The 19,214-nt window shown below is 41.0% G+C and overlaps 1 protein-coding gene across 4 annotated transcripts in view; it reads right to left on the bottom strand.

Moving 5' to 3' along the window:
- The window catches only part of RAPGEF4 (Rap guanine nucleotide exchange factor 4), a 272,967-nt gene that overhangs the window by 203,471 nt on the left and 50,282 nt on the right, over nucleotides 1-19,214 (bottom strand). For 2 of the 4 annotated variants that reach the window (XM_045779717.2, XM_045779726.2), the window contains exon 1: nucleotides 808-1,670. Coding sequence is in view for 2 of the 4 variants with exons in the window: in XM_045779726.2 (XP_045635682.1) it covers nucleotides 808-819 (12 nt within the window). In the remaining 2 variants the exon portion in view is untranslated. Of the gene's footprint in view, nucleotides 1-807; nucleotides 1,672-7,454; nucleotides 7,602-19,214 lie in introns of those variants that run through there. The other 2 variants (XM_045779703.2, XM_045779734.2) reach the window with 2 other exon arrangements.

Here is a 19,214-nt window from a genome sequence, read left to right as displayed (position 1 = left end):
GTGGGGGGTGGTGAGGGGTCCAAGATGAGCTGGCAAACGCATGGCCATGGGAAGCATTTCAGAACCTCTGCTAACAACACCTTCTACCAGATCCCAGTATCTGGTGCACACTCCTGAAATGAACACCCAGAAGAGCGCCAGTTAAGAAGCAATGACTACTGCTTACAGCATGCTGCCAAAAGGCCTACCCGCAGCATCTGGACATTCCTAGCATCTGCCAGCCAAGCCTTGATCTGTTCAGACCCCCTGATAATCTTCTGAGAAATAGTGAAATCATAGCTTGTGGAGCTGGTATGACTTCAAGTCATCAATAATGTAACAGAGTTCCCATAAACACTAAGGAATGCATGTAGTCTGAGAGCTGCAGGCAAGATACCCACTGAGCGTCCAGAGGATGAAATACATCACTCTCAATCTGTTTCCTTGCCCAAAATTCATTTTTAATATGTGCCATTCAAATATGTCACCAGATAAAAACATATATTTAATATTAATGTGATAAATGTAACTGGCTAGTTATGAACAACTATCTTTGTTTATCTAGAAACATATTTAAGATCATCAGGCTAAACAAACATATCCTTCGCATCAGAAAAAGATGAGCCACCACTCCTCCCTCCACACACACACACACATCACAAATAAAGATGAAATCAAATTATGTCAGTCCCGTTGTACATATTTAGGTCTGGTGGAACATAATTAGAAAAGCCAGAGATGTTTCACAGTATAATTCCTCAAACCAAAATGCAAACTGTGACATATAACATTTTCCCCACCAAAGAATAAAAAAAGACCCAGTCTGACCTTATAGGGCATATGTCCTTCTTTTTCTGTCTCTCAAAGTTCCTAGACATCCAGTGAATATCTGTCCTTTATTTGGACAGCAAAATATGCCTTCATCGCTGATAATTCCTTGTTTGTATCTATTAGTGTTAGAAGGATCTCAGTCCAGTGCCGGTGGTTCTCCAGAAAAGCTCAGGCAGCCAAAGGCAATAGGAAAAGACTTCCTATATACACACACATATATTTAACTTTAGTTACCTCCTAATAACTTCACTCCCTTCCTTTCTGGATTTGAATCATTTCGCCACTCCATGGAAAAGCTCGAGGACAGAGGCGTGAGACCCTGGAGCAGACACAAGGTCCAAGTCATCAGAGCAGGCTTCCGCTTGGTTTAAAAGAATCACAACTGTGAGGAGAGTCAAGAGAACCAGCCAACAGGATGTGTGTGGCTGGAGTTCCTGGCATGAAATCTTGGCTTTCATGTTTATTTTTGGATGTATTTTTCTTAGCCCTTTGATGCAAATTTCTGGCCTGGGAAGTAACCCTACAGTACAAGCTCCAAAGTTGCCAAAAGTAAGCACAGACTTCTGACTTGGCTTTCAGATGAAGGTGTGGGTCCCTGCGCATTCATAAGCAGGCAAGGGGCTGCCTGTCTGAGGATGGGTCATGCAGTCCTGCCTCACTGCCCAGGGCCACCAAACATTTACCTGAGATACCAGCCTACCGTGGAAGCCTCCCATTAAAGTAAAAGTGAAACATTTGAAATTGTGTGCATGCTAAATAAAGTAATAAAACCACCTAAAGTACTTGGGAGATTTTTATGTTCTGATATTATGTTTTAAGTATTTGGCTTTAATTTTTCTGACAGCCCGAGACAGACAGGAACATCAAGTCTATTCATGCAGGAGCAGATGTCTCTGAGAAGTATATTATTCTAATAAGTTTTTTAAAGCACATCAGCAAAGACTAAGCTGCTGTTATTTCAATACTTCCTATTCTCATAGTGACTTGAAAGATTATTAATAGAAAAGGACTTTTTCTCCCTGCATAGTCCAAGCAGAGTCAGTGAATGGAAATAACTAAAAAGCTTTTCAATCCCACAACTGCCAACATATCTAGTAGAATACAGAATAAAACGCTCTGAAAATCAGGGAACAGAGATAGATGTAAAAATACTTCTGCAACAATATTCATTCTCTTAGAAATATTCCTGTTTACAAATTGCACTCTTCTGCCAAGACAGAAACATGCACTTATTTCCTCATTTTACCATTCGGTTTTATATCCCATAAAGCATAAAATAGATTTTTGGTCACTTAACAATATTTACTGAGGCCACAGACACATTTGGGGAATAAACTCTCCTGTATCAATCATTACGTCTGAGCAATGGTTCTCTGCGACATGGGATCCCCGGGTTAGAATAAAGTCACAATGTATGCCAAGAAGTTTCTGGGTAACAATTACAGCTAAGAAATCACTTTTATTATGGCATGGGTCAGACTATAAATTTAAAATGTTGCTTTTATTTTTAGACTCTGTAGTTTTATTGCTGTCTTTAAATTTCAAATGATTTATTCATAAATACGTATTATTATTTTGAACATGCTCAAACATGGCTCACAATGAAGGAAAGCTTTTGGCCAGATGATGTTCATGCCATTGAATCACAGCTAAGCACGTGGTAGACCACTAGTTCAAGGACCTCTCAGTAGTATCTTTTATGAATTTGACTGAGAGTGCCTCTTGAATCTATTTCTCTGAATACACTGGACTCACCTCATCATTCAATTTCATGTATTTGGAATATTCTATGTACAGATGTCAAAACATGCTGCAAAGCTGAAAGCATCTTCATACAGACACAATGTTAGATAGAAAGTCAACAAGAAAAGCAAAAAAACCTCTTGTAGTCATTTGTAACCACTGGAAACCTTATCCTATATGTGCTGTGAAGAAATTCATGGATTTGGACAGTAAATCAGTTATTTAGTCCAAGAGCCACCAGCAGTCATAAATCCCCACATTCTTGGATCAAATATTAATAACTGGCTTAAAACTCCCAAGCCTACCCTTCACTACTCTGTCATTTAACTTCCTCACTGAGGGTACAAAATGCCACTAGTGCCAAAGAGTTGATATTACAATTGTCTGAAGAAATAAACATGGTGGGGACGCCTGGGTGGCTCAGTTGGTTAAGCGTCTGCCTTCGGCTCAGGTCATTGATCCCAGGGTCTTGGGATCGAATCCCACATTGGGCTCCCTGCTCAGCGGGGAGTCTGCTTCTCCCTCTCCTGCCCCTCCCCCCTGCTCATGCTCTCTTTCTTTCTCTGTCAAATAAATAAAAACTTTTTTAAAAGAAAGAATTTTAAAAAAAAGAACTAAACAGCGTACTCCAAGACTTTTCAATTAATTTTCTTCTGAATGAAATTCAGAAACAAAACTATCTCCTGTCTTCTCTCCTCTTCCTTCTCTCTCCATCCCCCATATGCTACTGGAAAATGAGATGGTTTATACCCTGATTCATATATTTTATTAAGTTCTAATACCACAGAGGTGTAAGAAGGGGGATGCATTATTGACCAACTTTGAATAAATTTACTGTAATTCACTTACATTAAGAAAACGACATCGTTTTAAGATGGAACAACCCAATGCTCTCAACTCTGACCATAAATTAGCAACTGAAACATGGAAGGAAAGGAGGAAAGAAAGCAGCTTTCATTAGAAAAGACACAGGATGTAAAGAAAAGCATCAAGCTGCTACCTCAGTTACACCTTGGGGAATACTTTCTTTGATGTATTTGTAGAGGCTATTGAATAATGCTTCCGGTTACATTTATGGGAATAACTTTTTTAAATACACTAGGTGCTACCAATTTAACTTACAACATAATAGACAATATAAAGCAAGAGGTATCTGGGATAAAATTGAATAGGATTTCAAAATCTCACATGTAGTTCTCTGAGTATGTTCTCTTCCTGCAGAGAGCTGACGAAACTTGCCTTTGGTCAGGAAAGGAAGCAGGATTCCCTAGCTTTGTGTTGCCATTCAAGTACCAAGTGGAAAATTTAAAATAGACTATTTGCTCAGCCTATTAAAGGCTACTTTTAGACTGTGCTACCTGGTAGTGGCTACAGACCATAATTTTTAGAGCTAGAAGAAGTAACTCAGAATCCTGGCCCTTGTGTTTTATCTTTTTGCCCCTTTAAGTGACAACAGGGCATAGATAAGGAGACAAAGCTAAACAAGAGGGTGCTTGATACACAGTGGACCTGCCTTCACATTCTTGAAAAGTGAGTGGTCAAATGAGGTGAACATGCACATTTAGACCCTTGATTCAGGTTATCTAATTTTTACTATTCCTAACCTATAGCCCAACACTGAGCTCCTTACCTTGCCTACAAGAGAGGCACTATCCTGCTTACCTTTCTGCTGCCTTCTTCCCACTATCTCACAGTTCAGTGAGGCTCCTACCTGAACCCTTCCCAACATAACCCTATCCTTTGAATGTTTGGCGGGAAGATCTAACCTAGATTTCAGCTGACAGTGCAAGCTTGAATTTTAATTTTGCTAATGAGTATTATTTACTGGTGTAATAAATGGCTGAGTTATAAACTCTAATATCTGACATTATCAAGGAATAGGTGTTCTAGATATCAGATATTTTGCTAGCAGATCAATGCTATATATGTCATCAATGAACCCCTCATTCAAATAGAAATAAAATCTATTTAATGATAAATGGTATGTTATACTCTGAAACAATATTATGACTTGGCAGTTTATTTTCTGTATTCTCCAAGTAGAACAAAAGCCCTTGCTGGAGAGCAGGAGCTCGGCCAATCTTGTTTGCTGCTACATCCACACCTGACATACAGGAGATACTCAATGAATATTCGTTGAAAAATGAATGGTAGAATAAACTTAAGTCAATCTTTTTTATTTAGAAGGTAATTTAGAATTTTACGATTTCTTAGGATTATCATTAGTGTATGTGCACAATTGTGACCATTAATAAAGTTCTGACTCACACAGATTGCTAGATAATGGAGTTTCTTGCGTTTTCATTTTAGCCAGTTAAAATGTTGACTGAGCATGTAGTTTGCACTCTGTACTTAGTTACATGAACAGGCAAATAAAATGAAGTATCTGACTAATCTCTTACTCACTGTGAGGTTCCAGTCCCCCACCTATAAAATAAGTCAGACAAAAACTCTGTTCATTCTTTTCAGCTCACTTAAGTCACTGGCAGGGGAGGTCAGAAACCTGCTCTAAGGTTACAGATGAAGGGCTGGACCCACCGAGCTGTAGAACCACATGGCAAGGCTTAGGATACCAAAGACCACTCTTGATATCAATACCCCCATTTAGTAATTTTCCTTTAAGGGAAATATCTGTGGAAAACAGCCCTAAAATGTACTCAAATGCACCCAAACTACAGGATCACACTAACCAAACTAATGCATCACCCCTAGTAAAGCATCCAAACGTGATGAGCCTCCTGAGGTACTCAGTATCACCTTTGACGTTTTCTTGCCCAAAAATGTTTGATTTGATCTCATTGAGCTTTTAGCTCTTTCATTTATAGGAAACACTGGGGGTGGGGGTACAAAAAGATACCATGAGAAAACAATCAAACAAATCTTGAATTCGGGAGATACTGACCTGGGCTTTTTAACAAGTCAATGTCATGGAGAGAAAGAGAGAGACAGAGAGAGGGAAGAGGGAAGGGAGGGAGACAGTGAGGGGAGGAGAGAGAAGGAGAAAGAGAGAGAGACACTGACTGAGCTATAACAACCAAATGTAACACATGGTTCTTTATTTGAACCTGGTTTGAAATAAAACAAATATAAAAGCTATTGATTGAATAAATAAATATTTATTTATGGGTATTTATGGGGAAATTTGAACTGTGGCCTGGGCATTAGATATTAGGATATTACCTTCAGTTTTATAAGTGAAATAATGGTATTATGGGTATGTAGCAGGATATTCTAACTTTTTGGAGATTATGCTGAATATTTACGATGAAATGTCATAATGTCTGTCATTTACATTAAAGTGGTTCAGCAAGAAAAAAAAAAAAACAAAACCAAAGATGAGACGAATTTGTCTATATGTTAGCAACTGCCAGACTAAGTGGGAATGTTTGGGTGCTCATTGTATTCTCCTTTTGGATTTTCTGTATGTTTGAAATTTTTCTAATAATAAATTTTTTAAAAATGTTCACAGGTAGCAACTTCTCAGGAACTTCCTTCATAGTACTGAGGGCTCCTAATTAAAATAAAATTTTAAATATTTCCACAAACCATCCTCAATGAGCAACTTGAAAAAGTCATAACAGACAAAAGCAGTTATAATGACATACATCACAGGTGGAAATCATTTTTGTTCTTAAACCAGTTTTCCAAATTTTCTTTTTTGGAAAAGATTTTTTCAGTTTACCTTTTAAACATGAAAGATCCCCCCGAAAAAAAAAATGACTTATTTGCCTCAAGCTTGGTCCCTTTTAATTGACAGAAAACCTCTCTGCACACACCTCATGCAAACCTACTTTGGCTTTGCCTTCCTAAAACTAGCTTTTGTCTCTGAACTTTACAGAGCAGTTGGAGCTCTTTAATATTTTCTAAGAGGAACATTTCAAACAAGCAACCCCGCAATTTATTCACTACTGCCAAGAATAAAAGTAACAGGTTTCACCACCAAGGCCTTCCAAGGCTTTGCAGGACTTTTAAGGCAAAGCATCACTCATTCACCTGCAGGTTTGCTCCCTTAATGCATCTGTCATTTGTTTGGCTCTGGAGGAAACTATTTGATTACACAAAATTCTTTTTAGATCAAGTTTAAAATCTTAGCCACACCGGGACAAGTTGCAAAGCCTGCCAGCTCGATGGGTTAACACTTGGACATACTGAGCCAAGGACAAAGATAAGGAACAACCACAGGTTAAAATCAGAAGCTTGCAGAGCTGAAAAGGAATGAGCGTAAAAGATGCAAGGCTTAGCTGGGCCTTTCTAAGTGCTCCACTTGCCATTACTGCATATAAGATGATTTATTCCCCCTACTTCTTGTAAATGAGTGCAGTACCCTAAGGGGCGCTGGTAAGCAGCGGTAAATGCAAAAGCCACCAGCATCCGTTGCCTCCATCCACTGCTGTGCCACCTATGCATTTTGAAGTTGGCAAGTAACCAGACATCTTTATGTCCCTCATTTCTCATATCTTATTACAGGGCCCATCATTTTTAAAAGCATTTAAATGAAGCAGATGTTAACCCCATTCATTCCACTTTACCAGGGAATATGTCAACGATGATTTTTAAAATGCAAAAGAAAATGTCAAAGTATTTTGTTCCCTGGTTAAGAATACATCTGTGGAATAGGAGGGAGGAAATACATAAAACACTCTATGGTCATTCAAGAAATAATTATAAGGTATGTCAAACTACAGAAAATTGAGCAAGCACTAAATTAAAAAAAGGGGGGGATGTCTTGTGTCAAAATGGCTTTTTCACTCACTCATTTCAAAAACAAATTTTGAAAATTAAATTCCATCTACCGGCTCAGAACAGAACACATTAAGGCTTGACTGTAATGCCATTATCCGTGTGGCAGCTCCCTTTCTTTTCTGCAACTACATTAATTGACAAAGAGCCTTGGGGCTCACCTCCCATAGAGCCTTGAAGTCCTTCTGCTCGATGCGGAGCAGTTCACTGCTCTCCCTGGTAACGATGGTCGCATGGCGGGGTGTGTTGTCCAGAATGGACTCTCCAAAGGCTGTCCCAATTCCCAGAGTACAGATGGTCACTGCATCCTGAGAATCCCAAAAACTGGTCATTAGAAAATTAAGCAGTTAACCGATATGGGTGAGTTGTCTTTTCTTTGAATTTAAGTGTAATTTATACAAAATAAAGCACTCGATTCAATAGCACAGTTCAACAAGTTTTGACAAATACATACTCCTGTCTAATCATCAACAAAATCAAGATAGACAACATTCCTATCACCCCGAAATTCCCCTCGTGCCATTTTCCAGTCAAGACCTCCCTTCAGAGATAATCAGTGTTCTGATTTCTACCACCATAAAGGAGTTTGGCTGGCTTTATTTTAAGATTTTATTTATTTATCTGAGAGAGAAAGATCATGAGCAGGGGGGAGGGGTAGAGGGAGAAGCAGACTCCCACCGAGCAGGTAGCCTGATGTGGGACTTGATTCCAGGACCCTGAGATCATGACCTGAGCCGAAGGCAGGTGTTTAACCGACTGAGCCACCCAGGAGCCCAGAGTTTGGCTGGTTTTTAAAACTTTATGTAAAAGGAGTCGGACAAGTGGCACCTGGGTGGCTCAGTCAATTAAGCATTTGCCTTCAGCTCAGGTCATGATCCCAGGGTCCTGGGATGGATCCCCGTGTTGGACTCCCTGCTCAGCGGGGAGTCTGCTTCTCCCTCTCCCTCTGCCTCTCCCCACTCTCGTGCTCTCTCTCTTTCTTTCTCAAATAAATAAATAAAATCTTAAAAAAAAAAAAAAGGAGTCAGACAATATGCCTTCTTTGGTGTCTGGCTTCTTTCCTCAACATAATGTCTGTAAGATTCATCCACATTGTCGCATGGATCAGTAATTTTTGTCCTTTTACTGACAAGAAATTTTCCATTGCATGGATATGCCACAATTTGCTTATCCGTTATCCTACTGGCGAACATTTGGGTTGATCCTAGTTTAGGGATATTCTGAATAAAGCTGCTAGCAGTAACCTTGTTCAAGTCTTTTTGTGGATAGGGTTATCTTTTTATATGGCTACTATCTGTTTTAAGAAAAAAGGAGGGTATCTTTTGAAAATGAACAGTGATTTTTAGTGAGAGGATGCAGTTATGATTTTTCAATAGGTTACTGGAATAGGGATGCTGCCCTGTCAGCCCGTCTTGAAATGAGGAAACTGAGGGTCTGGTGGTTGATTAACACGGCCCTAGTTCAACACACAGTATGGGATGCAGTCAGATTCTAACCACGGTCATCTGACTGTAGGTTCCAAGCTTTTTGTATCGTGCTGCCTCCTGCAGCCACAACAGAGTAAAAACAGCTTCAGGTGAGGTGCAGTGTGACTAGTTTATAAATTGCCGTGAATCAATGATTTAAAAGTTTCACAAGGTATACTAAAAAAAAATTTCCAATCTGCACGTGACATTGGTGATATTTGTATTTAATCCTAACTAGTTTCAAATACTGCAAATAGCCCCTCAAAGTCACCTAGACATTAATTTTGCAGGGCATTTTCAACTAACGGAAATATACGAGGGTAATCCTCCGAGTGAGAAAGCACAGTTTCCCTTTCATGCGTCTAATAGACGATAATAGGCAAATGTTATTAAGATCAAGTTAGTGACTCTGTAATCACATTACTAAGACAAATGTCCATAAGAATCCAGTTCCTTGAACCATAGCAAATTGCTTCTGCCTAGATATTACTATATAAAATTGTGTTCAGGAAAATAAAATCAATAACATCTCAGAAAAGAAAGAAAGATTGGGGGAAATGCAAGAATAGCCTGTTAATAAATTTTCCAGAGGCAGTTGCAAACAAATTCAGTCAGAAAAATATCCCCAGAACCGGAATATCAATATTCAGTGAATTAGGTACCTCGGAGTAATTGTCAAATTCTAGTAAAAGCACAAAAGGGATTATGATAAATCACAGACTTCCATAAATTCTCTAGACTATCAGATTCCCTTGAGAATCCCTCTTGCCTACTTTCTCATCTGGACACTTCAGACAGGATTGTTTTGCCTAATTCGTACTTTCCAGTGTAAAATTCTATTTTAAAACTCGAAGGGATGCACCATTAATATTAGTCCTGCCACCGTCCACATAGCTTAAATACCTAAGGTTATCCGCAAAGTATAATGCAAAGGAACTAAGAAGATCTGTTATTCGCGAGCTAGTTGTAGTTTTTTATGGATTGAACTGTCTTCTCCTCTCGGACCTCTTATTCCTGACTATGTGGTTTGTCACCAAAAGGTATACAAAGAAAGACGTAGGCTGTGAAAGTCACATGAGCCCGGCTTCTTGCTAGTGAACCGCTCTTGTGATGGACAAAAGATTGAAAGTATTCTTGGCTCTCCCCTGGAGAATTTAACATTCCCTGTGCCTTCCATCGCTAACATTAGTCCCGTTAACACTGTCAGTGCAGGTCACAGATCAGGACTTCTCCACGGGGACACTCCCAGCGTTGCCCCTTTGACTGAGAACCTGGCTCATTTCCAGCGTCCCTCGTTCTCCCACCAGAACAGAATGTGGGATCCGCCCTTTCCATCCCTCCTTCATACATGATCCTCTTCAGTTTAAGGACAGGGAGTCACAAACACAAGATAGGATCTTTAAATTAGGACTGGAAAATCTCGCCTGAAAGGAGTATTGCTTCTAAGTTCAAATTTAACTTTCAGCAGACTCAGTATCTTTAGGACAAATGCACTTAAAAATCTGAATGGATTTGGGAAGTATGGATTGGGCACTGGGAAGAAGAATGTCCTAAGAAGAACATTTTCACTCGAAAGATCAATCACTAACTACCTTTCGAGTCCATGAGTGCTATTTTTTGAATCCCAGACAGAGCATTGCAATGTGCTAAGGAGAGAATTATCAAAAAGAGAAATCTGCATGCCAGTGTTCTCTCACTTAGCAGAACCAAGATAGGTTGGGCAGTATGTACGCTTAAAGGCAGGATGAATGTGAGTCCGTGTGATGGAAGCGCTCTTACTTAGGTCCACACTAACATCCGGCCAGCTTCCTACAATCAGAATTCCAAGCCAGAACCCCTGCACCTAATAGGCTCAACACACGCCTTTGCCTGGGGCTGAAAGTGTCCATTTCTGAATGTAATATTACTGTTTCTTTAAAGTTTACACAAACTCTAGAGATCTGCTCATGTCTCCATACTTATTTAATAGAAACTACTCAGACTGTTATTTTCTGCTTGTTCACAGATGAAGGTACAGAAAGGCCACCTGCAAGAAAATATTTACAGTGACACAGAGGCTGAAGAAACTGGTCAGCACCTGCTCAGGGAATATAAAATATTAACCACAGCAAAGAAATGTTCTACTTTGTGATAAAATGGCAATTTATTTTTAAGGATTTTCAAACATGAAATGCAGGTTTAAAACCTTGAATGTCTGCAACATAAGAAGGTGGATGTAGCAGACGCTGCTTGAGTCCTGCCAGATGCCCCCCACTCTTGACCTCGCCCCATCCCCAAAGTCATCATGGCTTTCCGGACAGTTGCCATACACACGTGTGGCTTCCTCTCTCAGGCGTCTGCATTGCTCCACCTGAGGGCAGGGTGCTGGGCAGTCAAGCCTGTAAGGGGCAACCTCCACCAAAGAGGCATGAGAGTAGGAAGATAAGTACGCCAGCGTCCCAACCCTACAGTTTCTTAGACGGTTGCCTGAAAGAGTGAGCCCAGTTGAAATCTTCTCGCCACACTTTTATTGGCTTCCCTCCTTCCTTGTCTCACTTCCCCACGCCCTTACAAGGCTTCCTGGGGCCATCTTCAAAAAAAACCACTTGCAACTAAATCCTAGTGTCTAGGTCAGCTTCTAGGGAAACCCAACACAAGAGAGTGGGTTAGCCAGACATGGCTGTGTGAGTCCTAGGTTACACTGAGACCTCTGGGGAGGTGCTGGGCTGAACCCGCATTCTCAAAGGGACTTCTGTAATAGGGACAGACCCCAGCTTATCACTAACTGCTTTGCAGCAGATACGTAGTAAGTGTAATATCCCTTGGGTGACACACGGGAAGACTTCCTTGTGTTAATAAGGCATATTGGGTCTCTGAGACCAATTCTACTCTATAAAGGGGTGAGGGTGCTCAAAAAAAGTGACCTGTGGCATGTCACTGACATGTCATCTGGTTTCTTCCTCCCATCTCATGCAACTCTCTTTCTCCTGTCAGTCAACCTGATCACTCTTTCTCCTATCCTCTAAAACACTTAATCACCCACGTACCCTTACCAGCACACATTCTCCGGTGCGTCAGCACGCACGTGGATCTCCGTGTGTGTGACTGGAGTGCCGTGTGCCATGCACTGGGCCAGGTGTCTTGACTATGATGCCTTATTTATTCCTCACAACAGTTAAATGAGATAATTTATTTAAACTGCTTCACGCAGAGCCTGACTCAAAAGAAATGCTTAATAAATTGTGGATATTCTTACTGATGGTAATATTAAAACAATCCTGCAACATCATTGCTATTTCATAGGCTGAAGAAAATCAGGCCCAGAGATGTTCAGGAAGCTGTCCAGGAGCAGGGCTAGCAAATAGAGGAGTTAAGACTAGAACTAGTCAGTTTAATCACTTCTTCAATTATCATATGAAATTTAAATACTGCTTGCCAGGGCTCAGTAGGAAAATTGATTAAAGTAATAATTAAACCCACACAGGTTTTTTTTTTTCAATCAGCCAATCTGTATATATAAATTAAGTCCAAGTCTCCAGGAAAATAGAAAATAGCACTGCTCCCCCTCTAACACTCCAATTCCAATACTGGGGTCTGCTTGACCCTCACCCAGCAGATCAAATTCAACGCAGGCTGGGGCACCGACCCTCTTTCTTATGAGAAGAAACGTAAACAATCATCAGTTTTTCCCCACTCTGATCCTGTGCCCCAGTTCTAATAACAGAGTTCCTACCTCAGTTGGGGAAACTGAGTTTCTGTCTTTCTATGGCTCTCCCTTGGTAACCTGCCTGGTATCTTAATTCTTTTCAAAATGGCCAACCACCTGGTTCTGACAGCCCTCCCTGGGCCCCAGTCCCTCTCCAGCACCCTTCTGTGGCTAGGCCTGTTCATCAGTACACTGCCCACTTCCATCATAGGGCTGCTTCCTGACTCCCTGCCCATCATGTGACCACTAGTTAGACCTCAGCCCTTCACGCTACTAACCTGGGGGCCATGCTGCTCCAATGTTCAGCCTCCTCCCATGTCCTGCCCAGCATGCCTGAACATGCCCTCGAGACAGCTCCTACCTCCACCATGAGTGGCATCTGGTTTCCAGGCTCTCCTCCTCTACCCAGCTAAGCACCAACAGAAACCATGAACACTATCTTGGCACAATATGCGTTTCAGTGGGATAAGCCGGGTTTGGTTATCTCCATTCATAAAAGTTGGTGTCAAGTAAGTTAACGAACATGTCAATGAAACCACCCTGATGGAAGGCAGGGGACATTGGGCAAAGGACATACATTCGGAGGCACCCTGAGTCAGAACACTCCGTCCCTGGTGGGGAAAATCCAGTGCAGGCAGTGCGGTGAGGAAAGCATAGCCCTGTCCAGGACTTACATTCAAAACTCTTCTCTGCCAATTCCTAGTCTTATAGCTTTGGGTAGAATGATCCCAGGAAGCTCAATATCCTCATTTATGAAATGGGCACAATCTTTCTTATAAGATTATTAGCAGGATTCAGTATAAATAAAATAATATGTAGACAGAGCTTGGTATGGTTCCTAGCACGTAGTACATGCTCCATACATGACGGGAAAGATAGTTTCTGACTTAGTCATATTGACATACATGCATAGGTTAACTACATTTCTAAAAAGCAAATTACACTTTTCTATTATTTAAAGAGCAGGGAATCTCTACATTCATTTTGTGTTAATCTTCAATTAACGATGGTTCTTCAACACTTAAATTCCAAGTTTCTCTGTCTCCCAGTCTGGATGTCAAGTGGTTTGAATGATCTGCAAAACACTTCAGCCCTCTGGGGGAGCTTGTATTCAAAGGAACCCTTCTGACGAATCCTGCTGTAAATCAAAGAATCCTTTTGTGCTGCTACTAATCACCCCTTAATTTGTCTGCTTTGTACATCTGAATTACGATATACTAGGTTTTCTTAAAGCAGGCATTCTCATATGAAGCATTTTATTTGTTTGTTGCATTATAAACATAGCTACGCTATGAAAATAGGAATGGTGTTAAGAAAGCCAATGGCTATGTATCACTGATATCTGAGGTAATAAACATGTGCCTTGCAAACATCTATACACACCCGCTGAAATCCAACTTATACTAGTTACAGACAATCTGACGAAATTTAAAATAACTAACAATCATCAAAACAGACATAAGAATTCTCTGTGATAAGTACATCAAGATTTTTTCTTAACTATCCTGTAACTTCAAGGGAAATCAGATTTTTTTTAGTAAGCATATTTAAATCATTTCTATATTAATGGCTCAAGAAAAGTTAACTGTCTCATAGCATATCTATTGTTTTGACCACAGGTTGGGTTTAACATCAAAGAACAAACTGGTCCTTTAAAAAGTGCGTAGACCCTGAAACATAAATTCTTACAAAGCAAATATTTTGACAATTTTTATTTTAGGACTATAAGCAGTACTTGCCATTAAGTTTGGCAGTGCCTGGGTTTATTTTGTGAGCTTGAATTTAGTCCTGGAATTTACTGAGTGTTCCAAGTCCTTTTGAAAAATAAAAATGTAAATGTACCCAATCTCTGAATTTTTTAAGACATTAAATTGTATGTGCTGTCTAAAGAATTTATTACCAAGAGCAAAGGCAAAATGCTTCTAAGTCACATGTGTTTTTTCCTAACAGATAGTAAAGATAGGTTTGTTACTTTGACAGCACTTCGCTGGCATCTGAGTGTTAGACACAGCTTAACAAGATCATTCAGGCTGGCTGCAGAAGTTTCAATGAGAATGGACTAGCATTAGCATTCTGATAACTGAATCAGAGAGGCCAGCCTCAATAAAACAGACAGCCAGTCCTGCATCCACCCAAACAAAGAATTACATGGCAACAAAACTAACTACAGTGTGTGGATGCCTCATGCAGGATGTTAAATAAACTCATCGGTTCCTAACCAATGGCATGACCTGGGCAGACAAGTCGCAGGAGATCACAAACAACCACGATAGCTCTGGCAGCTTTCACGTTGCACGGGCCCGTTAAATGTGCTCAGAAAATGTTCCCTGATGACAGCAATGTTCTCTGTCTGAAAACAATGGGGTGAAATGAGAGTAAATGAGAGCATCAGACAGGCTGAGACAGAAAGAGAAAGACAGGGAGAGCCACATGATAGAGAGACATGCCTGTCCTTCAAATTTCATAAACAAAAATCCAACACTGACAAACATCTTTGGTGTAGAGACAAAGAAGGGGAACATAAAAGCACATTTTACTTTGGGGGAAGTACCAGGGAGAGATTGCTTTCCAAAACTGGACTAAAAATTGCCAAAGAATGTCACAGAAACAGATGAGAGGGTGGATAACATACAAGTGCCAACAGCAGCCAGGACTCTGATCTCACGGAATGGCTGAACGATATTGACAGTTGAAGCCTTGCCATTCCAAGACCGCGTCCGTTTCCTGCTTTCTCTATGCTAGCACTGCCCTCTTGTGATAAAATGAGAACATTGCAGGCATTGCAACCGGCAGTGCTCCACTCAGCAACAAATTTTTCCTCTTGGAATTAACAAGAAAAAAGTACCAGAACCCCTGCTCTGTGGCAAGCTTTGCATTAAGTGCTTTATAGAGTTTAACTCATTTAAGGTAGGAATTATTATCCCCAATTTATAGGTAATCTAACTTGCCTAAGGTCACACAGCAATGAAGTAGAAGAGAGGATTTGAAAAGAGGTTTGATTTTAACCATTGTGTTGCATTAGGTAAACACACTTTAAATAAGCATCTGTTACAGAGATGTAGAAGCTTTAATGAATTAATACACCATCTTATTCTCTATTTTGTAGCATGGACTTCTAGTCACTAAGCAGCCATGAGAAATTCTTCTTTCTCATGACTGGAAAAATATACTTTTTGGGTGCAAAGATTAATTATTAAACCTCATATATTCCTAGGATTTAAATACTTACCACCATGCCAAAAAAAAAAAAGTCATTCATTTATAAAATCTGCAGAGAAAAACAGGACCCTGTATCTCTCTTTCTTTCTGAAACACACACACAGAGTTGAGTATGGTTGCCTATTTATTGTTTTTAAGTCTACTACCTACTGTGTATCACTTCTCACCCTAAATCCATTCAAATATTAATGAGAAAAGAGTACACCTATAGCATTATTCATTCTAGTGGGAACGTAAAATCTCTAACTTTTAGGCCATTAAGTTAAACAGGTACCCAAGGCAAGCAGGTTCTTGAGCACAAGAGTCCAGCTAGGGGCATCTGAAGGCGTCGTGTCCCAGTGAGGCTTAGGTAAGAGACTGAGCATGGGGACAGGTATCATTGGGAACTGGGAGGATTAGTCCTTGATAGGATTTGCACTGCCAACTGGAAATCTACATGAGCATATGGGCCAGCTGGGATAATGTGGGTTGGTGGCAGGGTCTGTGGGCAGGTCCCCTTGTTGAGCACTCTGAGCATCAAGGGGTAAGACAAAGAATGGCCAAGGCAGAAAAAGTGCCTGGAAAGTCGGAAGAGGTGCCTCTGACAACTACAATTATACACATGGGGTACAAGTGTTTTGGAAGTAGGTTTTGTTTATGGAGTAGTGGAAGCAATATAATTTATAGGAAGATATTTCTAAGGATAGAGGTCTCTAAAATTTCATCAAAATAACAGGAAAAGAATAGTCTATGTATTTCCCAGAATTCTCAGCACACACACAGTTTCAAGGATAGCTAAAGAAACGAAAGCAATGTAGCACCAGCTCCTCAGGGAAGGTCTCCGAGAGGTAGGGCCCATTATTCATCCAGAGACTTGTCTCTCCCCTCCAGTCCACACTTGAACCTCAGACTGGGGAGGGAAGGGAAAATAGGGAAGCAGGACAGTGTGGGCTTGGGGCTCTGCCTGGAAAGGCGTGTGTGAGAGGGAGAGAAGTTGGTTCCAACCAGCACTCAGTAGGATTTTATACCACTGTCTGATATGTCCTGAGTCAGGAGCAGACCCACAGGGTGAGACAGAGTCTGTCTGCTAGGTCATGCCTTCCCAGCCGGCAGACTTGTGGTTTCTAAACTGACCGGGTGGGCCAGCTCCAAGCAAAACTGGGAGGTGAGCCATCCTCGCTCCCCACAGTCCAATGGCTTTTTGTCTCCCAGGAAAGGGCCTGAAGTTTATATCACCACTCAGTGGAGTGTTTATATTTTAATACTTTTCCCAAATGTGGAATCAACAGTTTCCTTTGTCAGAATCTTAGGCACCAGTGATCCAAGGGGGCAAAGAAGGATCTGTACACCACCACCACTCAGGACATTAGAGGCTCTCAGGAGCAGGTGCCCTTTGAAGACCCCTTACAAACACCCAGGCAAACGGCCACACATGCTGGCTACAGTTAAGGATGGCAAGAGCAGGGCACTGGACTAGGTAAGGAAGTCATGGTGATTTCCAGCTCTGTGGGTCACCACTGTGTCATCTTGAGCAGACCACTCATTCACCCGGGACTTGAGTAAGATGCAACACAGTTGAGTCTGCCTACTAGGGTGGTTCAAACAAAACAATGTAAGGGAAATGCTTTCTAAATGATGAGAGTCACTACTACTATGCCCCTAGCATGTCACCAATGAGAAGTCAGTGTGACCCTAAACCTAAAGTCCAAAGAATTCAAGAAGAATCTGGCAAACCACTCATAAAAAGGCAAGAAGCTGTGTTTTCTTAACCTAGTGAGCAAAAAAAGTAAAGGGAATGATATAAAGGGAGAAAAAGTAGTATTATATTAAAACAGGCAGAAAGGTAATACAAATTTATGAGACAAAATATTTATGCTCTTTGTATTCTTCAAATTTATGTGTAATTATATCTTCCTATCACCATATAAAAGAAATAGGGTGATTTTGTTTAGAAAAAAATTCCATTAAATCAATAATGCCTGATAAATGTATGACATAAAAATACTATATCAGAATCTGTGAAGGGTTTTCTTTTTTATGTGCTCCTTATTTCAATTACTGGCATCACCACCTACCTCTTCCTCTGAGTCAGGATCCCCACTTTCCATCCGCCCCCATACCTCCCATCAACACAAACTCCAATCCTGTCACCCCCACCTTGTACATAGGGCCTTAATCTCCCTCCCTTAACACCCATACGTATCTATCCCACCCTCTAACCTAGAAACCTTTTTGAAGAGATGGGCCATGTTCATTTAACTGATGATCTAAGAAGTGGCGTAAAGAGGGCCCCACACCCCAGCGGCAGCCCAGCGGAGCTTGTCTGAGGTGGAGCAAACACCTGCAAGACGGGCTTGGAGGTGAGAGGTGGGGAGCTCTGAGCTGGAATCAGGCAGGTGGTTGCAGGAGCTCCAGGGGAAAAGCTCCTCCCACATTCATTATTACTTCTGGTTGGCACCTGTACAACCATAATGGTCAAGAACTTGAGCCCCAGAATCGCAAAGAACTGGCTCTTAAACCTAATGGCTGTGTGATCTTTATTTAGCATCTACCTGTAAAATGACACTAATAATAGCACTAAACGGGGAAGGGCCCTGTAGTTGAGTAGCCAATGAAATAATGCATTAAGAGTTTTTCACACAGCTGCCTGTAGTGGGCGCTCATTACCATGATCTATGCTCCTATCCCACCATTCTGGCTCAGCTAACCCCCCACTGAGGATGTTAGAAGGTATCTCTGACACTCAGAGATAAGCTTGGGAATTTATCACTACCATCTCTGACTTCTGACTCTCAGATGAGAAGAAAGGCACACAGAACAGGGACAGACTTGAATGAAAATGGAGGGGCAGGCTAGCAACAGCCCTACTCACTTCTAAAGATCTCACTCTTCTGTGCTGTTACCTCTTTTCTCTTTCCTTAATTTGCTCTTAGTCTCATTTAACTTTTCTTCTTTTTCTTTTCCTGCTCTGCTTACCATTTTTCCTGTGTGAGCAGCAGGAAGAACAAGAAATTTGGAATATGTCAGACCTGAATTCAAATGCGCATTTGGCCACGTACATTTGTGTGGCCCAGGGAAAGTTACACCTGATGTCGCCGAGCCTTGTTTTCACGGCCCGTTGTAAAATAGGGCATGAATGCCTAAAGATGATGCTCACAGAATCCCCAGCAAGCAAGCTACAACGAAGGCACTTAGCAAAGCTGCTGCCGGTCTCTAGGGTAGCAATTGTAGGCCTTCCCTTGCTTCTCCTCCATGGCCCAAGCTCATTTCACTCCCCATTGGGGTGGCTGATGGTTAATTTTATGCGTCAACTTGGCTTAACTAGGGTAACCAGTTGTTTAGTCAAACATTAGCCTACATTTGGTTGTAATCTAAAGATACTGTTTAACATTTACAGTCAGTAGACTTTAAACAAAGTAGATTATCCTCCATAATGTGGGTCTGTTTCATCCAATCAATCGAGGGACTTATTTAAGAGCAAACATGTTTCCCTTGAGGTTTCCCAAAGAAGGTGGAATTCTGCTTCCAGACTGCAACACAGGAATTCTGCCTGGGTTTCCAGCTTCCAGACT

The sequence above is a fragment of the Ursus americanus genome, chromosome 1, assembly GCF_024610735.1.
Source record: "Ursus americanus isolate L20-20 chromosome 1, mUrsAme1.1.p, whole genome shotgun sequence".
Classification (NCBI taxonomy): Eukaryota; Metazoa; Chordata; class Mammalia; order Carnivora; family Ursidae; genus Ursus; species Ursus americanus.
This window is presented reverse-complemented; position numbering and strand designations above follow the sequence as displayed.